Below are 21,902 nucleotides of genomic sequence, written 5' to 3'. Positions count from 1 at the left end.
ATTTCTTGCTGGTTTCTTGCTCCTGCTGCTTGGCTGTCAGTGGCACGTGTGATAGGATATCCAGGGGGACTCTCTCCAGCAGAAGCACCAAGATGTAGAGTCTCTTGTCTAGCTTGTAGCCTAGACTGGTGATCACTTAACATGGCCCTCCTGACATGGACACTGAGCATCCCAGACCCCATGGCACCGTCTCACCATCTACAATTTCATTTCTGATGCCCTGACTCAATGTGTGTGCTTGCCATCGACCCTAGCTTGCCTGCATTTCCCAAGTTGTTTTCCCAGGCTACAAACTGCCGTACTGCTGAGCGGAACCCCAATACCCCAACTTCCTCTGCAAGCCTGCCTGCCAGTCTCAGTGTACCACCTGAGGGCAGTTTCTGCTGGTCCAGCAAATACAGACCAGCTCCAGCCTGGGCAACACAGCAAACAGCTCTGCTAGCCCGTGGACTGCACCCACACCTTCCCCGGGGAGCTCTGAATTTAGAATTTTACTATTCTTCAACTCTGGTGCTTGGTTCTCCTTTCAGTCATCTAATGTGAGTGACAATATTCACTAGATATGTCATTACTATGCAGATAGTTTATTCTTTTAAAGTTGCTTAGCAACTATTATTCAACATTTAGCTCTCATCAGTTTTTGCACTGAGATGATTTGAAACCCTTGAAAGGGTGTACTATTTCAGGTACCTAGCGTTGAACTCTATTTCTTTGCTAAAATAGCACAAGTTAATCTTAAATTTGTATAACAACAATACATTTATTTAAGTCCATAATTGCCAATTGAGCCCAGCATTTCTGTATGTCTCTGTGCGAGATTTGCAGAACACAAAATTAGTTGGAATAATCCATTGTGTTTCAAATTCACTAATCTTGAGAGTCAAGATGCATCTCTTGATCAAATAAATCTTGCAAGGCTGAAAAATGTGGTTAGACTAGATGAACTTAGCAGCCACTTCAATTTCGATACTTTCGTAGGAATCTAATTGACATTACAAAGGTCCTCTAGTATTTCTTCTACCAGGTCTCTTACCAAGAGAATAAATTAGAGATCAAATAGAAAATGCAAACAACCCTCAGTGTTGTTGACTGTAAAACCATGAGGCTAATGCTTGAACAAGAACAGCATTAAAAACAAATTTATAAATCCAAAAAATTTTGACAATTCTACAGGTTTGTCCAGTTTTGTACAGGTTCTTCCTTATTTAGTCCAAAAATCAAATCCCATCCAGCAAGTGCTGCTATTTACCTCAGTAATGTAAAGTTCTGCCCACTGGTGACCTGATCTATACGTTGCAGAGTATTCATAACATTCCCAAATAAAAAATACATATTTCATTAACACCAGGCACTCTCAAAGCCTAAAAGCTTGATAAATTTTTAAAACCAATGACAGTTAAAATAAGGTGTTCTGAACTTGAAATACTTTGTTAAGCTTTATTGTACAGACTAACATTTTGGTTTCCTTGACTCAGTAATACTAAATTGCCTATTGGGTTTAGTGGCTTCTTGCATCAGCTCCTGCAACTGTCCTATTTGTTCATCACGAAAGTCATTAAGTTTCTCTTCTGGTAGGATGGCTCCAAAACATGCTTTTTCAGTTGAATTTTGGCTGTTTTCATTAGCTTGTTGCCATAGCACTGCTGCATATGCCTAGTAAAAAGAGAGAAAAATGAAGGTTATAGATATAAAATTAAAATAAGGTCTGTATTCATTCATTTAACGTTGGAGGACTTAAAGAATTCTAATTCCAACTACCTGTTTTTCTCCATCACTGATTCTTTTGACCTTGATGAAAAACATACAAACAATGCTGTGTCTTTACTATTCAGTAATAATTTCAAGTATTTTATTTTTAGTATTTTAAGAGATTTAATAAGCTTTTAGCGAAGTTCTTAACCTGGAAAGCTGCAGGGTAGGGGGCAATTGAGGGTGGGTGAGAATGGTCTGTGGATGGGCTTCAGAAATGAATATAAACCACCCAAAAATCATGTGGAAAATTGTATGTAAACAAGCATGGCACTGTCCTAAAGCCATAGTTTTCATCAGATTTTCAAAGGGTAGCCATTAGTCTTAATATATCTAAAAGTGGATCTCAAAATTTATTAAGTTCATCCCCGTCTTCAATTTAAAAACTAATTTAAATCACACTAGAAATTTAAAAAATATATATTTGCAAACCTTTAAGCCTTCAATATTTAACAACCATTTTGTCAGGAAAAAATTCTATATTATTTTTATGCTATAATTTTTCTCTCATTCAATCACCATCTTCAGCCTAATATTCCAACTACCATCGTCATACACAAGTGACACTTTGAAGCAGATTCTCACTTTACAATTAATCTTTCAATCAGGCTGGAAGTACTATTGAATTTCAGTTCATGAAGTTAAAGATGATGTGGTTAAGTGAATTAATTTGTTAACTCTAGATACTGTTGCTACTCTATGTGGTTTAAGAGAATTAAATTGCTTATAACTGCCAGTATCACCAAAGAAACTTTAATTCTAGATATTCCCTTTTGGGGGGGCAGAGGGGGGTTGTAATTAGTTTTAATTTCATCAACACAACACGAAAGTGGCTTTAAACATGGAAGGAAATACCCACTTTTCAGTAATGCATACTAAATCCAAGCATGGAAAAGAGAAATCACACTAGTTATGAAATTGTTGTTTATATTAATAGATTTCACACCATGCCAAGTCAAGTCTCCTATCACCATTTATCCCCCCTTTGCCCTTATTCTACCTCCTCCCTCCGGCGATCACCATACTGTTGTCTGTGTCCATGAGTTTTTTTTTCTGAATCCCTTCCCTCTTTTCACCCAACCTCTCCTCTCTGACAGCTGTCAGTCTGTTCTCTGTATCCATGAGTTAGTCTCCACTTTGTGAGTTTATTTTGTTCATTAGATTCCACAAATAAGTAAAATCATATGGCACTTGTATTTCTCTAATTGGCTTATTTCACTTAACATAATGTTCTCCAGGTCCATCCATGCTCTCACAAAAGGTAAGATTTTCTTTTTTTATGGCTGAATAGTATTCCATTGTGTAACTGTACCACAGCTTTTTTGTCCACTCAGTTACCAGCCTGCTTCCAAATCTTGGCTATTATAAATAATGCTGCAATGAACATAGTGGTGCATATATTCTTAGGTTTCTTTGGCTATATTCTAAATCTTTACTTGTATTGGAAATAATATTTTCTTCATGTTTTATAGAAATCCATTTCATATAATAACAAAAAACTGCAAACACCTTAAGCTTTAAGAATCCCACTTGTAAATATATGTCCCAGAGCAGTGTTTTTCAACTTTGGCACTACTGACCATTTTGATAATACTTTATAGTGGGGAGGGAGGGAAGTTAATTCTTGCATTATAGGATGTTTAACAGCATTTCTAGTCTCTATCCACTAGATGCCAGTAGCACCCTTCCCCTGTTTTGATAATCAAAAATGTCTCCAAACATTGCCAAATGATCCCAGGCTGAAAACTATTGTCCTAAAGAAACTTCCAAAGGTGTAAACAAGTAGCAAGCACAAGAATATTTATTGTGGCATTGCTTGTTAAAGTAAAAAATTGGAAACTATCTAATTGTACTTCAATAGGAGAAAGGACAATTACACTGAGGTTTACTCAGATACTTCGTTATAATCCATTATAGTAAAGAACTAAATGTCTATGTATGAACATGGCTGAATCTCCAAAGCAAACAGAATCCAAAAAACAGGTTTTACAAAGAGTTAATCATTTGTAGAAATAGAAAAACCAATATTCATATTCATATGGAAATGTGAGAAGCTTTAAATAGTCAAAACAATTTTGAAAAAGAACAAAGTTCAAGCATGCACAGTTCCTAATTTCAAAACTTACCACAAAGCTACAATAAGTAATCAAAGCCTGTGGTACAGGCTTTAGGAGAGACATATATAGACTAACAGATTTTCGTCAAGGGTATCAATTCAACTTGATGAGGTAAAAATCAGACTCCAAAAGTCAGTGCTAGGAAAACTGAATCTCCACATGCAAAGAGTGAAGTTGGATCCCCACTCCCACCACAAACAAAATTAACACTAAAATGGATGATAAGAGCTAAAACCATAAAACACCAGTAAATCTTCAGCACCCAGGGTTAGGCAATAGATTCTTAGATATGATACTCAAAGAATGAGCAACAAATGATAAACTGGAATTCTCAAAATTGAAAACTTTTGTGTATGAGAGGACACTATTTGTTAAGAAAGTAAAAAGACAAACTACAGAATGGGAAAAAAATATTTGCAAACTATGTATCTGACAAGTTCTTTATATATACCGACAATATATAAAGAACTCCTACAACTCAACAAAAAGACAAATAACCCAATTTTAAGATGGGCAAATGACTTGAGTAAAAATTTCTTCAAAGAAGATATGCAAGTAAAAAGATACTCAACATTGTTAGGGAAATGCAAATCAAAATCACAATGAGATACCATATCATACCCACTATGATGCCTATAATAATAGTAAGTGTTGGAGAATTTGAAGGAATTGAAACCATTATACACTGCTGGTGAGAATATAAAGTGTAGTATATAGACACTCTGCAGCACAAGTTTGACAGTTCCTCAAAGTTAACACGTTAAGCGCCATGTCAGTCACTATACTGACACTATACTTTCCATCCGGACCGGTCAGTCACTGGAGCTGCCAGCATATCGGTGAAATCAGATATCATGGGCTAAATGGAAAGGAAGACAAAACAGGCTTGGCACTTAACGTGTTAAAGAATTAACATATGATTGATCCAGCAATTTCATTACAGGTATATACCCAAAATAAATGAAAGCAGGAACTCAAACATATGGTTGTACACACATGTTCGTAACAGCATTATTCACAATAGCCAATTATGTGGAACCCAATTGTCCATCAACAGATGAATGAATGGATATACGAGATATGGTAGAGATTACAATGGAATATTATTCACCCTTAAAAAGGAATGAAGTTCTGATACATTCTATAACATGGATAAACCTTGAAAACATCATGCTAAGGGACATAAACCAGACACAAAAGATTATTATAGGATTCCACTTATATGAAATACGAAGAATGGGCAAATTTAGAGAGACAGAAGTAAATGGAGGTTACCAGGGACAATGAGGATTTATTTCTTAATGAGCACAGAGTTTGTTTGGTAAGAAAGAGTTTGGGGTATAAATTCTGGACAAAATATAATCAACCCCAAGGCACTGGAGAACCACCAAAGTCAAACAAAAAGTAGAAAGGAGCTGACTCCAGAGAATGGCAGAGACACTGGGTTAGATTCCTATTTTATGGCTTTTTGTCTGGGGGCGGGGTTCTCAGTTGGTGGTGACCGATGAATCAGAGGACAGTGTGGGTAACCACAGCACTTGGAAAGTGAGAAGGGGGAAAAGGAGCTGCAGAAGGGGAACCCCAGATTATGCAATCTCTCCCAAAAATCTGTTTAACCACTGAACAAGGCATGGCTCAGGACAGACTTGAACAGCCCAGCGAAGGTAAAAAATAACAGGTATTTCAGCTGCTTCATGTCAAAGGGGATACAGAATTTGGAATCTAAGTTCTGTTAAGCTAACACCTTGATAAAAACAAAATCAATACACTTTGGAAAACCACAGTGTGATGATAATGTCTATCATTCACAGTGTCCGGGGGGGATCCAAAATTACTATAAACATGAAGAAACAGTAAAGAGAAAAGGCAATGCATTAAAATTAACAAAAACAGGGATTTTAAAGCAGCTACTATAAATATGTTTAATGTGTAAAAGAAAATATGGTTATAATGAATGCATAGAGAAAGTTCACCAGAAAATAAGAAACTGAGAACCAAATGAAAGTTCTAGAATTCTAAAATTCAGTATCTGGAATTTAAAAATATAAAATAACTTCACTGAATGCACTTAACAGCATATTGGAGTTGAAAGACTCAGGAACTTGGAACTATATCAGTAGGAATTCTCTAATCTGAAAATCTATTAAAAATGAACTTGCCGAAACCGGTATGGCTCAGTGGATAGAGCATCGGCCTGCGGACTGAAAGGTCCCAGGTTCGATTCCGGTCAAGGGCATGTACCTTGGTTGCGGGCACGTCCCCAGTAGGGGGTGTGCAGGAGGCAGCTGATCGATGTTTCTCTCTCATCGATGTTTCTGGCTCTCTATCCCTCTCCCTTCCTCTCTGTGAAATACCAATAAAATATATTTAAAAAAAAAAAAAAAATGAACTTGCCGAAACCGGTTTGGCTCAGTGGATAGAGCGTCGGCCTGCAGACTGAAAGGTCCCAGGTTCGATTCCAGTCAAGGGCATGTACCTTGGTTGCGGGCACGTCCCCAGTAGGGGGTGTGCAGGAGGCAGCTGATCGATGTTTCTCTCTCATCGATGTTTCTAACTCTCTATCCCTCTCCCTTCCTCTCTGTAAAAAATCAATAAAATATATATATTTTTTAAAAAAATGAACTTAAGAGGCAGCCCAGGTTCGCCAAGCCGCTAGGTGCGCTGCAGCCCTCAGGCACCCAGCCCGCTGCCACGATGCCCAAGAGCAAGGTCAGCTCTGCAGAGGGGCGGCCGAGGAGGAGCCCAAGAAGATGGGGGCCAGGTTGTCAGCCAAACCTGCTCCTGCAAAAGTGAAAATTATAAATTCCCTTACAAAATAGGCATATAGGGTGCTGCTATGCACATAATTTCCTGGAAAACTAAAATGACAGTAATTCTTCAGTTTCAGCAAATTAAATTATTTGCACTCCTTCAATATAAACTCCCAAACAGAAGGACAACTACTATATCTAGAAGGGAAGTTACCTTTCTTCTACAATTATTATAAGATTTTATTGGCAACAATGAACTGACAAACTTAAGTTTGGAGCATTTAATCAAGCTTTCCCTAGAGAACTGATTAAAAATGCCATGCCTCCTCAAGGAATTTCAACCCCCCTCCCCATAAAAACCTGAAAGTTACCTGAATTACAAAAACTAAATTCAAAGACACTGTAGGGATTTGAAGTACAGCTGCTCAAGTCATTAATACAAAATACCTTATATTACAGAAAAGAAGAATATATGTTGGCAATGACAATAAATTTGACTTACATTGGCTCTCTTTGACCCAGTTTTGTGATTTTCAAGTCACTGATGATAGATTTTCCATTTTCATAGCATACAAAAAATATTAAAAATAACCTATGCTAGCCCCAATGCGTCACACTGATTCACAGAAAACAAACAATAAAAGTAGCACTAGTGTCACCAATAAGTGTATTTCTCAGGTGGCCATGAAGCTGGGCCCCTCTGGAATCAAGTTCCCTAGGTTCCTCTGCCCAATACAGTAAGCCAGACACAGGACTCACCTGTGACTCCAGGCGAGGGGGAGGGGGGACATATGTAATACTTTCAACAATATATCTGAGATTTCCCATTTAATTGGGATATCAGAAAAGGCTTAAAAAATAGTGTCATGTTAAGTAGAAGGACAAGAACCATATGATACAACTCATGTGGGATATAAAACAGAAAACAACAAATGAACAAACAAAAACTCAGACACAGACAACAGTATGGTGGTTATCGGAGGGAAACGGAGGGAGGATGAAGAAGGTTAAGGGGGTCAAATATATGGTGAGGGAAGGTGACTAGACTTTGGGTGATAAGTACACAATGCAAAATACAGATGATGTATTATAGGATTAAAATGTTAAAAGAGAATCTTAAAAGCAGCAAAAGAAAAAATATTAGTTACATACAAGAAGAAGCCCACAAGTCTATCAGCTGATTTTTCAATAGGAACTTTGTAGGCCAGAAGGGAGTGGCACAATATACTCAACACTATGAAAAGAAAAAAAAAACTACAACCAAACTACTCTACCCTCAAGGATATCATTCAGAATTGAAGGAGAAATCAAGAATTTCCCAGACAAGCAAAAACTAAAGGAGTTCATCACCACTACATTGGCATACAAAAAATGTTAAAAGGGAAAGGCCAAAACTAGCAATAAGAAAATATGAGAAAGAAAAAAAATGTCACCAATAAAGGCAAACATATAATAAAGGTAGTAGACCAACCACTTTTAAAGCTAGTATAAAAATAATTAAAATGGCAATAAGTACATATGTATTAGTAATTACTTTAAATGTTATTGGAATAAGTGTTCCATTTAAAAGACCTAGGGTGACTGAATGGATTAAAAAACAAGACCCTCACCTATAATGCCTCATGAGACACACACAAAGTACTGGTAAAGGGATGGAAGGAGATAATTCATGAAAATGGAAACAAACATAAAAGGCTGGGATAGCAATACTTATGCCAGACAAAATAAAACAAAGGCTATAACAGGGGACAAAGAAGGACCCAACAATTTGACTTCTGGGAATTTAAAGAAAACGAAACACTAATTCGAAAAGATGTATTCATGTCTATGTTCACTGCAGTATTATTTACAATAGCCATGATATAGAAACAACCTAGGTGTCCACCGATAGATGAATGTCTAAAGAAAAAGTGGTATGTGTATCTATAGATATATATATATAGGTGTTGGGCAAAAATAGTTTTACACTTGTGAGAACATGAAACAATTTATTCTTGTATTATTATTTTCCATGCAAACAACTGTAAACCTACTTTTGCCTACCCCTGTGTACACACACAAAATACCACTCAGCCATGAAAAAGAATAAACTCCTGCCATTTGGGACAACATGGATAGACCTATAGGATATTGTGTTAGTGAAATAAGTTCAGAGAAGGGCAAATATTGTATCATGCCACTTACCTGTGGATCTAAAAAACTAAACTAAACAGACTCATAGATACAGAGAACAAAATGATAGTTGCCAGAGGGCTGGGTGGTGGGAGAATAGGCAAAAAAATGAAGGGGATTAAGAAGTACAAACTTACAGTTATAACATAAATAAGTCACAGGGATGTAAAGTATAGCATACGGAACACAATATCACAATAACTTTGTATGGTGACAGATGTTTACTAGACTTCCCATGTGATCACATCATATAGTATATAAATATCTAATCAGTATGTTGTACAACTGAAACTAATAATATTGTATGTCAACTATACTTACCTATAATGCCTACATGAGACACACACAAAGTACCCGTAAAGGGATGCATGCCTTGTTTATTTAAGGAAGATGGGGTGACTACGATTGAAACTGCAGCTATAAAAACCCTTTATATTTTGAGATTCACATTTTTTAAAAAAACAAGACTAGACAGAAAATTGGATAAGGTCAAAATAAATATTTTATAAATACTATATCAAAATGTTTTATTCACTTCTTATCTGCATATTAGAAATTATTATGCTTTCCCTTTTCTGTACTTTAACCAGATGCTTACAGGTTTATTTTGCTTTATAGATAATATGCATCTATTAAAAAGGCATTTTGTGTGTGAGAAAGATCTATCAGCTGAACATCTGATCATGCGATTTAAGACTGAAGAATTAAAAGTGACTGTCTCTGGAAAACACGCATGCAGGAATGAGGAAGAATGTGATAGAATGATGACTTTTTAATGTAAATGTTTGTTATTACTTCACTCTTGAAACCATGTAAACTTAAAACTTAGAAAAAATAAAAAAGGATGTTTAATGACTGTCTTTCTGGCAGATAGTGCAGGTGTTCCTGAACTAGACCTTATTCCCTAATTGCTTCTCAGATTTCTCATCTGCCTGTATTTCCTACAGTGAAGTCTTCCTTCTGAGTTTCCTGTCAGCCTTATCTCTGTTAACACATTGCAGACCAGTAGTTTTTTTTTGTTTTTGTTTTTGTTTTTTTAATATATATATATATATATTATTGATATTTTACAGAGAGGAAGGGAGAGGGATAGAGAGCTAGAAACATCGATCAGCTGCCTCCTGCACACCTCCCACTGGGGATGTGCCCGTAACCAAGGTACATGCCCTTGACCGGAATCGAACCCGGGACCCTTCAGTCCGCAAGCCGACACTCTATCCACTGAGCCAAACCGGTTTCGGCAGACCAGTAGTTTTATTGCTAGCTTTACCCAGTGGCCAGATAAGTTTCTACCGAATGAGTACAAAAAAAAATGTTTTATATAAATTTCAAAGGCACGCTTTAAAGTGAAATAACCATTGCATTTTGAAGTTATTAATTACATGTTCTTACAAGCTAATGTCTTTTTAAAGTATGATACACTTTGTAAAACACTGTAATATGAAGCGAATTCTCGTGATCTGTCCGCAATGTGTTAAGTCTCTAAAACAGAAAACAGCCAGCATCAGCAGCATCTGGGAACTTGTTAAATATGCAAATTCTCAGGTTGATCCCAGATCTACGGAATCAGAAACTACTGTGTTTTGAGAAGCCCTCCAGATGTGTCTTGAGATCCCCAGAAGTTTGAGAACCACTATTATTATGGTTCGACAGTCTCTTTCCCCGACTCCTTCCTTCACAAAGGGTACATCCTGTCAATTTCCAGAAAAACATATATGTAAATGCTAAAGCCCACGCAGATCAGTTCTGCTTAACATAACTACCTGGGGAGAAGGGGCCAATTATTCTAAACACTGCTCTCTATTCAGCCCTCTAATATCCAGGAACTAAGAGGTGTTTAATATTAAATTTGATATATTTTTAAAATATATTTTTATTGATTTCAGAGAGGGAGAGATAGAAACATAAATGATGAAAGAGATCATTGATAGGCTGCCTCCTGCACGCCCTCCACTGGGGATTGAGCCCGCAACCCAGGCATGTGCCCTTGATTGAAGGATCCCGGGTTTGATTTCAGTCCGCAGGCAGCCGCTCTATCCACTGAGCCAAACCAGCTAGGGCTAAATTTGAAATATTTTAAGTATTTAATGAAAAATAATATGGAAAGGATGCCCTGGAGCCCTTTTCACCAAATAAAAATTGTAACTTAGTTAAATAGGAGCAACTACTATATCATAAAAAACTGGGTGTACTGACAATATCACATACTTTTAACTGCTTTGTCTCATCTCAATTCTTACAACCAAAAAAATAAAAGGCCATAGAATGTGTTCTGTAGCAGGTCTATAATTGCCAATAAGACAAAACTTCTAATGATTATTTTTAAGATTAAATAACTCTATAATAGCCCAGAAGACAGCTTAAGATTGAATAAAGGATTCAAATAAAACACAAATATTTTAATGACACATATAATGTGTGTTATATACTTCACATCAGTAAATATTTGCAAAAAATTAATTCCCATTGTAAAGATAAAAAGCTAACACGAACCCTGGAACATTACTAAAATCAACTGAATGTGTGTTGGAGAAGAAAGCAACATAGGTAAATGGAGCTTTACTTCAATGTAGTAATCATAATTTATAGTTACAGTTTCTAAAAAATTACCAATATAAAATTAAAGTGACTACAAAGATTCATGTCTTTGCAAGATTTTATGTAATTTTGCTATATGTTACATTTCAAAAACTTTTAAAACAACAAAAATATTAACATGTTCAGATGGTGTAAAAAGGTTGGAGAAGGGTTCCTTTCCTCAATAAAATCTTTACTCATTATGTTAAAACTAGAGGCCCACTGCATGAATTCGTGCACGGGTGGGGTCCCTCAGGGTGGCCTGTGGGGATCGGGCCCCAGCTCGCACCCCACAGCCCTCCCTGGCACCCCGCTGTGGCCTGGCGCCGCCCCACCTGCTCCACCATCCTGCCTGCAGGGTGATCAATCGGGCCTAGGCCCCCCACCCGGCTCCTGGTCGCCGTCTGCGGGGCAATAGGTTGGGGCCGGGGCCCCCACTCGCACCCGCCATGGCCTGGCACTGCCCGCTCACCTGCTCCACCATTCCACCGCAGTTCCACTCTTGTTGGGGGCCATCGGGGCCGGCAGCACCTCCACTATAGCCTGCTGCCAGCGCCACCCCCTGGTGGTCAGCACACATCATAGCGAGCGGTCAAACTCCCGGTCAAACTCTCAAGGGGACAATTAGGCTTTTATTATATATTAGGGGCCTGGTGCACAAAATTCGTGCACTGGAGGGGAGGTCCCCCAGCCCAGCCTGCCCCCTCTCACAGTCCGGGAGCCCGCAGCGGATGTCGTACTGATGGCTTAGGCCTGTTCAGAGGGAGCGGGCCTAAGCCGCAGTCTGGCCTCCCTCTGCAGGAGGCGACCGGGCTGATCAGAAGAAGGTGCCACACCCATCACCCCGCTGCTGCTGCCACTGCCGGCCGCCGCAGCCACCAAGGTGTTTTCATCAACACGGACTCCAGTCCCTTCACCATGAAAAAATGTCTGTGTCTGCTCCGGGCTTGCTCAAGCCGCGCCATGGCAGCTCGGGCATGCCCCCCTGTCTGTGTCCACTCCGGGCCTGCTCAAGCCATGCCGCGGTGGCTAGGCCAGGCCCCTGTGTCCCCACCCACCAGCTCTTGTGCGTGCGCAGCCTGTTGACCGCTCATGACTGGGACACCGTTAGAGGACCAATTAGCATATTACCTCTTTATATATATAGACTAGAGGCCCGGTGCACGGATTCATGCACCAGTGGGGTCCCTCAACCTGGCCTGCACCCTCTCACAATCCAGGACCCCTCAGGAGATGTCGGACTGCTGGTTTTGGCCTGATCCCTGCAGCAGTCCGACATCCCCCGAGGGATGTAGTAGTGTGTGAAATGGCCGGGAAGGAGCCTGGGCCACGCTCTGCACCACTCCTGCTCGTCCCAGCCCTGCTGCGCCTGCTGCCGTCAGCACTGCTGCAGAGGCAGGAGAGGCTTGCATCACCGCAGCTGCGCTCGCCAGCCATCAGCCGGGCATCTGGCGCCCGTTGGTCAGCTGAGCAGCACTCCCACTGTGGGAGCACACTGACCACCAGGGGGCAGCTCCTGTGTTGGGCATCTGCCCCCTGGTGGTCAGTGCTCGTCATAGCAACCGGTTGACTAGTTGTTCGGTCGTTCGGTCATTCAGTCACTTAGGCTTTTATATATATAGAAGGGAGGATGGAAATTTAATGTATTCAATCTGACCTCAGGATGAAAATAATCGACCTATAATTCATTACTAACCTGAGAATTAAAACTAAGATTTTTAGTTGCTACAATGATTCTGATCTCAACTTGCTTAAAACTGTAGTCTGGTCAATTCTCAGACCACCTTTGGAAAATGATCCTAAGGTCCAGTTCAGCTGAGTGGAGTATTCACCAAATTTAACCATGTGTGGCCTGTATGTCTCTTCATTATTGTGACTGAGAATTGCTTGTTATGGAAATTATTCTATAGTACATACCATTTTATATATATCATTTTATAAATATCATATTTAGCACAGTAAAGTTTCTGGGAATATTATGGGCATAAACATATGAGCCTATATTTACTAGAAACAAAAAGGATAAGTAAAAATTCTAGACTTTAATCAAAATAAAGAAAAACTCGACCCATATCTGTGATGGCCAATCCCTAAAACAACTCAAAATGAAAACTATGAAAATATAATTTCTGATCATTTATAATGTAGTTGCCTATATAGGAGATCTCAATCCAAACTATAAGCTCTGGCTTATTTCTTATAAATATTATACCATACTATAGTAAAATCAGCTTAAGAAAAATAATCCCCTTTTGCAAAACAAATTTGCCACTTCATATACAGTCTTATTTATTCTTTCTAAATAAAATAACTTCTCAAACAGAATTAGGAACCTATCTTTAAAGGAGTCATAAATATAATTTAACTATAAATTCTCAATAAAATGTAAAAATTATTGATTTCCATAACAAACAATTCTCAATTATCATAATAATGAAGAGACATACAGGCCAGTCAGCTGAACTAGACATTAGGATCCTTTTCCCAAGTAGTCTGACTGACTAGACTACAGTTTCAAGTGAGTTGAGATCAGAACTACGGTAGCTAAAAATCTTAGTCACTACAGGTTCCAAGAAGAATGAGACAGTGACTGCGTAGGCTGGACCTATATCTAATGCTGACTGAGTAAAGAGGAACCCTACCAGCATGCTTTCATTCTCACCTTTCTCATTTCCCAGTTTTGTAAGGTTATCTTAAAACAGTGGTCAGCAAACTCATTAGTCAACAGAGTGGCAAACCGCAGCTCGCGACCACTGTCTTAAAACATTAAGGAAATGCAGAGAAGTGGGGATGCCACACTCCACGGGGTTCATGCACCCATATCTCTTAATGGGTTTCCCCATTTCACTGGGTTAGTCCTAGCCTTATGACGAGACCATCTTCAAGGCATGTACATACTAAGCTCCAGTGCATATAGATAAGTTTTATACTATGTCCTCAAACAATAATAGAACAGGAATGTTTTAAAGAATACATATTCACAAAATTGAATATCCAACTCTAAATAGAATTTCCTCTAAGTCTCTATACTTCATTAGTAGACAGACAAATTGTTAACATGATCTCGCGAGTCACGGTTTGCCACTCTGTTGACTAATGAGTTTGCTGACCACTGATCTAAACCAATATTCCTGGGGAAATGCTTTTGGTGTTTCTACCTTCAATAACACAGCCTATAGTAGTACAGTGCCTTCCTTTTCCAATTAAAAAAAAAAGTTAAAAAAAAACAACAACAAGATGGCAGCATAGGTAAACACCTAAACTGCTGCCTCGCACAACAATTTCAAAACTACAACTAAAAGACAAAACGTCTATCACCCAGAACCACGGGAAAGCTGGCTGAGTCGAAGTTCCACAACTAGAAGGAAAGAGCAAACAGCATTGAGAGGTGCACAAGCGCTGAAAAGCTGAGGTATGGAGGCGTGCGAATGGGTCTGGTGGCGGGCGACTGGGTGTGTTGCTTTTTTCAACCCAAAGGGAGACAAGCTCCGGATTACTCTGAACTCCAGTTTCTGGGGAGACGATGGGGACCCAAACTTCTACGAGGAGAAGCTGGACTGTCTGCCATCGGGTTGGAAAGTGAGGGTGGCTTTCTTGCAGAGGTGCGCGCAGCAATCATTGGTTACTGCGCTGGGGCGTGAGGCGCGGGGACTTGGAAACGCGGAGTCGCAGAGACGGCTGACTGGCAGCCATCGCTGTTTGCCACGCCCTAGCCTAGTGACTCCCTGAGACCCCGCCCCGCACAATCTACAAGGCCTGCCCGATCGCATCTTAACCTAACAAACTGCAGCTCTGGTCAGACAGCTCCAAAACCTCAAAACCCCAAGCAAAGAGGAGAAAACTGTAGTTCTCACTGTAGCTCCTGCTGGGTGGCCTCAGACAGTAGCTGACCTGCACGCCATTGGAGATCCAGAAGCCAGTGTATCTAGTGGTCAGTGTGAGACGACACCAGATTTCAACTACTCACATCCATAAGTGACACATTCAAGAGGCAGACTTGGTGAGCACCAAAGCCCCACTGAAGCAAGTCCTGCCCCATAAGCATGTCTCCAGCACAGCAGTTCTTCCATTATAGACACAGCGGGTCCTCACAGCCAATTGGCCTGGAGGTCAATTCCTCCCAGTGTACCAACAGCAATCAAGGCTTAACTACACCAAACTTTGCACTCAGCCCACAAAGGGGTGCACCAAGAGCATCCACCTCAGGTGATAGGGGAGGCTGAACGACTGGGCCCTATAGGTCACCTACCACAGAAAACCGCTCCATCAACACAGGGAAGCAACAAAATGCGGAGACAAAGAAACATGTCACAAATGAAAGAAATGGAGGAAAGCAAACTACTGGACATAGAGTTCAAAACCACATTTATAAGGTTACTCAAGAATCTTCTAAAAACCGCTGAATAACTTGATAAGACCTCTGAGGAGCTTAGTGAGACCTTCAAGGACCTTAATGAGAATGCCAAAAAAAAAAAAAAAAAAAAAAGGACCAGTCAGAAATTAAGCATACACTGTCTGAAATAAAGAATATACAGAAATTCAACTGTAGATCAAAGGACCCCAAGAATCAAACCAAAGATCTGAAATATGAGGAAACAAAAAACACCCAACCAGAAAAACAAAAAGAAAAAAGAATCCAAAAATATGAAGATAGTGTAAGGAGCCTCTGGGACAACTTTAAGTGTACTAACATCTGAATTATTGGGGTGCCAGAAGAAGAGAGAGAGCAAAATATTGAAAACCTATTAGAAGAAATAATGACAGAAAACTTTCCCTATCTGGTCAAAGAAATAGACTTACAAGTCCAAGAAGCGCAGAGAATCCCAAACAAGAGGAATCCAAAGAGGACCACACCAAGACACATCATAATTAAAATGCCAAGGGCAAAAGACAAAGAGAGAATCTTGAAAGCAGCAAGAGAAAAAACGGTTAGTTACCTACAAGGGAGTACCCATAGGACTGTCAGCTGATTTCCCAACAGAAACTATGCAGGCCAGAAGGGAGTGCCAAGAAATATTCAAAGTAATGAACAGCAAGAACCTACAACCAAGATTACTCTACCCAGCAAAACTACCATTCAGAATTGAAGGTCAGATAAAGAGCTTTACAGACAAGAAAAAGCTAAAGGAGTTCATCACCACCAAACCAGGGTTTTATGAAATCCTGAAGGGTATTCTTTAAGAAGAAGAGGAAGAAGAAGAAAAAGGTAAAGATAAAAATTATGAACAACAAAATGGCAACAAATACATACCTACCAACAAGTGAATCTAAAAATCAAGTGAATGGAAAATCTGATGAACAGAATGGACTGATGAATATAATAGAATCAGGGACACAGACAGGGAGTGGACTGATAATTCTCAGGGGGGAGGGGGTGTGAGGGGTGCGGGAAGAGATTGGACAAAAATCTTACACCTATGGATGAAGACAGTGGCGGGGGGGTAAGGGCATGGGGTGGGGTGGGGAATCAGGTGGAGGGGAGCTATGGGGGGAAAAAAAGAGGAACACCTGAAATAATCTGAACAATAAAGATTTTTAAAAAATTTTTAAAAATGTTAAAACTTTGGTAAAATACACTTAGGGAGCAATTAAAACTTTCATGATCATATCCTTTCTTTTCCAGTCTAATTATCAATTGATTTTTAAAAGACAAGTAAGTTGTAAGTCACCAGAGAGAAATTATTTTGAAATTCCCAAGAGGTTATGATTCAGTCTATATTATATTTATAAACTATATATTTTTTAACTTAATGGGATTTTTTTGGCAGTTCCCAATAATTAAAGCCTCTGGTATTCCATCCTGGAAACTGGCAAGGTACATTAGAATTTTTTATAAATTTCATTTCATTGACTTTTCACAAATGCCTGCAGGCCTGTAATAAACAGTGGTAAATAAGAGAGAAGTAAAGACTGGAAGGGAAAAAAGAATAAGAAATTATTGTTCCAGTTGATTCAGCAGAGATTAAAACTCTAGTTCAGCGATTTTCAACTGGTATGCCACACTGGTGTGCTCCAAGAATTTTTAAAACATGCATCACTGCCCTAACCGGTTTGGCTCAGTGGATAGAGCGTCGGCCTGCGGACTGAAGGGTCCCAGGTTCGATTCCGGTCAAGGGCATGTACCTTGGTTGCGGGCACATCCCCAGTAGGGGGTGTGCAGGAGGCAGCTGACGGATGTTTCTCTCTCATCGATGTTTCTAACTCTCTCCCTCTCCCTTCCTCTCTGTAAAAAATTAATAATATATATATTTTTTAAATAACATGCATCACTATTTAGTCAGGGGCACTGACCTCTTTTCCCTTGGATGGTCAAAAAAAAATTACAGTGGCCAACACAATAGCCATTCAGGGTGAATGAGTCAAAATTATACACTTTTTTTTTTGTCTGATTGGCAAAAAATATAATTTCTGGTGTGCTGCAGAATTTAGTAATTAGTTTATGTGCCATAAGATGAAAAAGATTGAAAATCACTGGCTCTAGTTTAATGGAAACTAGAAATAAGCTACATGAGTTTGGGGAGGGGAGAGAATTGGCAAAGTGAAAAAAAAAAGGTAACAGAAAATAAAGAAGACACTAAGTATCCAGGTCTTTATTTCTTTCAGTACAAATTAGTGATTTTCTGATAAAAACTAAGCAGAGAAACAGTTATTGTAATCATTCCTTCTTCCAATTCCGACCAATAGCAGCTAATTGTGAAGTGTGAGTCCCACAGGCTACACAGTATTTTTTAAGAGCTGACAAAGAAGTTGGCACCAGAATATGTTCCATAACACCAAATTCCAAAAATAATTCCATTAGAAAAAGAAAAAAAAAATGTTATATTGCCCTAACTTCACAGTTCGGTTTCTTTTTACACAATGACTGTAGACTATTCTTCAAACCTAAGCCTCAGCAGCCCTTTGCTATTCTTTCTATAAATTTACTTCTAAATTCCAGAGATTCAACATTACCAAATCTTAAACCTGACCTCAACTCCTGACACCTCTGCCTTTCATTACAGTCCCATATTTTCAACTGCCTACAGTGCAGCCCTATTTGGATACTCTTCCATTAGTATCCAATGGGTAACATATCCTTGTCGTTATCATCTCTCCTTTTCGAGTCCTCAGGATAAAATAATTCTCGAACATTAAAAATCTTAGAACCAGATGTTAGCAAAAACAGTGAAATAGGGAACTCCAATGGTTCAACTCTCCACAAAAGCAACAAATGCACTGGCAAACACTGTCAAAACCAACTTTTTCACAACTCTGGACACCAGCAGGAAGCTGGCAGCAACCAGGGAAACATCTAGTCAAGAAAAAAGAGCCGAGTCTCAGTCAAAGAGCTCTGTGGTATTTTAACTCTCTGGTCCTGTCCCAAGCCCTCCAGATGGGCAGTGGTTTTAAAGACAGCAGCTCACGTTCCCAGTACAGGTACCCAGTATCAGAGGGAATATAACAGATCTTACTCTCAAAGAATTAAGATTGTTTTTAGTGACCTGTTTGGTGACTTCCTGAGGTAGTAGCTCAAAGGGCTTGCCTTTATCTCATCGACTATGAACTCTCCAGTGCTGGGGGCTGGGGGGCACCTGTAGTCATTTTTCAAAGGCATGTAAGGCAAATGTACAAGTCACTGATGCCTAGGACAAGGGTAACAGTTGAGGCAAACAACAGGCTAACCAATACACTTGGAAGGAAAGACTGGTAAATGAGATGCTTTGGGGAGTTAAGAGTTTTGAAAAGCACCTACATATTTCTGGGTATTTAGAATATCACACACATGGGACATAGCTACAATACTGAAAGAGTTTAGATTCCAGTATTGCTGCCTGAACAGGACATCTACACACGTTTCAAGAGCAAGACATAAATTTATATATTAAGCCACTGACACTTTGGGACTATCTGTTATGGAAGTTGGCATTAATTATATAAATAATATAGACCTAGAATTGAAGGAACCTGGAAGACAGGCATGCTATTTTGCTATAAAATAAAGAAAAATGACTTCTTTTTACTATGTTCTGTTCAATTAGACTCTCAGTAAATATATTTTCTTTATATTGTCACTAAAAACATTAAAAATAAAAACACAAGTATAGCCTGTTCCATGTGTATGTAAATATATAAATACTAGAGGCCTGGTGCATGAAATTCGTATATGGGGGGGGGTGTCCCTCAGCCCAGCCTGCACCCTCTCCAATCTGGGACCCCTTGAGGGATGTCCAACCGCCCGTTTAGGCCCAGTGGGATCAGGCCTAAACGGGCAGTTGGACATCCCTCTCACAATCCAGGACTGCTGGCTCCCAACCGCTCGCCTGCCTCTGCCTGATTGCCCCTAACCGCTTCTGCCTACCAGCCTGATCACCCCCTAACCACTCCCCTGCCAGCCTGATCAACGCCTAACAGCTCCCCGGCCGGCCTGCTTGCCCCTAACTGCCCTCCCTGCAGGCCTGGCCCCCCCCAACTGCCCTCCCTGCTAGCCCAGTCATCCCTAACTGCCCTCCCTTGTAGACCTGATTTCCCCCAACTGCCCTCTCTGCCGGCCCAGTCACCCCTAACTGCCCTCCCTGCTGGCCTGATCACCCACAGCTGCCCTCCCCTGCAGGCCTGGTCCCCCCCAACTGCTCTCCCCTGCAGGCCTGGTCCCCCCCAACTGCTCTCCCCTGCTGGCCTGATCGCCCCTAACTGCCCTCCCCTGCAGGCCTGGGTCCCCCCCAACTGCCCTCCCCTGCTGGCCTGCCCCCCCCCAACTGCCTGATTGCCCCTAACCGCTTCTGCCTACCAGCCTGATCACCCCCTAACCACTCCCCTGCCAGCCTGATCAACGCCTAACAGCTCCCCGGCCGGCCTGCTTGCCCCTAACTGCCCTCCCCTGCAGGCCTGGGTCCCCCCCCCCCAACTGCCCTCCCTTGCTGGCCTGGTCACCCACAACTGCCCTCCCCTGCTGGCCATCTTGTGGCAGCCATCTTGTGTCCACATGGGGGTGGCCATCTTGTGTCTTGGAGTGATGGTCAATTTGCATATTACTCTTTTATTAGATAGGATATTTCAATAAGTTATTTAGAGAAGAAACACTGCTATTGTAATCATTCCTTCTTCCAGTTCCAACCAATAGCAGCTAATTGTGAAGTAGAGTCCCACAGACTATACAGTATTTTTTAAGAGCTGCAAAGAAATTGGCACCAGTATGTGTGTTACTTAACACCAAATTCCAAAAACAAATTTAACTGAATGTTACATTTCATAATACAAATCATTAGGTAAGTGAAATCACATATACTCAAATTTAACTTGTCTAAGTTTTAAGATAAGTAATCAAGCAATGGCTTGGATTTCTATAGAATACATCTATCTTATAAGGAGAATTTCATCTGAGAGTTTTAGCATTAACATCTGGGAATAGTAACTGTGTAAATAACTATAGATTACTTTTAAGTTAAAAATGAAGAGTAACACAGGAAAGCTATTCAAATTGTATTCAATACCATGCAATTATTCTCCTCAATTATAATGCTGTAGATGAGGAATCTGTGACAAGAGAATAAATCTGAATAATAAAAGGAGAATCCTTTGAAACAATGGGAAGGCAAAGTAACAAATGGAAAAACATGCAATTGTTAAGTTTACCTGGAATAACCAAAGCCCTAAACCTGAATTCATCTTGGATACATATTTTTAGACCAAAAAAAAAAATTAACAATATTTTCATAAAATGAGCTAAATCATATATAATCAAAAAAGGATTCATAAGACAGCATGTCAAAAAAAGTCAAATACACAGAAAATATTAACTTCCTCAAGCATGTTGCCATATGCCATACTTAAACGTATTATGAATTTCTTCTCCTCAAAGTAGCATCAAAATGCCTGTAACTAGATTTGCTATTTATCACTCTTAAAGATTTAGCATTTACCAATATTTAATAAAATCCAATTTTCTGATTAATGTATAGTCCATAAATGCTGAAATAAGGTAACATAGAAATATTATCTACACTAATAAAAGAGAAAGATGCAAAGTGACCGTACCTTCGCGACGCCCACCAGCCAATCAGGAGTATGCAAATTAACCCAACAAAGATGGCAGGTTAATTTGCACACACAGGCGCCAAGTGGCCGGGGGCGGGATGCTTATGTCATCGCCATGGTGACGATGCAGGCATTCCCTACCACCCCAGCTGCTCCGGGCCTCTGGGTAGTGTGGGAAGGCGGAAAGGCGGCTCCAAGGCGGTGCCAGCAGCCAGGGTAGGAAGACCCATTCTTGCACAAATCTTCGTGCATCAGGCCTCTAGTGTATTATATAATATGTATACTAGAGGCCCAATGCACAAAATTCATGCAAGTGTAGGCCTTCGCAGCCCCCACAGCCCTGGCTTCATCCGGAAGGCCATCCAGACAGTCGTTCGGCTGTTTGGCTGTTAGGTCAATTTGCATATTATGCTTTTATTACTATAGATATGTAACATATACTTATATAATATATATTAATGTAGAAAGCAAAATAGAATATATTATAGCCTAAATGCATAAGGTACATGTTTTCTTTAAAAGG

The 21,902-nt window shown here is 40.0% G+C and overlaps 1 protein-coding gene across 1 annotated transcript in view; it reads right to left on the bottom strand.

The window, feature by feature from the left end:
* Nucleotides 1–572: 572 nt before the first annotated feature.
* SDHAF3 (succinate dehydrogenase complex assembly factor 3) overlaps nt 573–21,902 on the bottom strand; it is a 53,622-nt gene continuing 32,292 nt past the window's right edge. Inside the window, exon 2 of the mRNA XM_080664940.1 lies at nt 573–1,653. Coding sequence (XP_080521066.1) covers nt 1,450–1,653 — 204 coding nt within the window. The 3' untranslated portion in view covers nt 573–1,449. The remainder of the gene's footprint in view (nt 1,654–21,902) is intronic.

Source organism: Plecotus auritus, assembly GCF_963455305.1.
Source record: "Plecotus auritus genome assembly, chromosome: 4".
Lineage (NCBI taxonomy): Eukaryota > Metazoa > Chordata > Mammalia > Chiroptera > Vespertilionidae > Plecotus > Plecotus auritus.
This window is presented reverse-complemented; position numbering and strand designations above follow the sequence as displayed.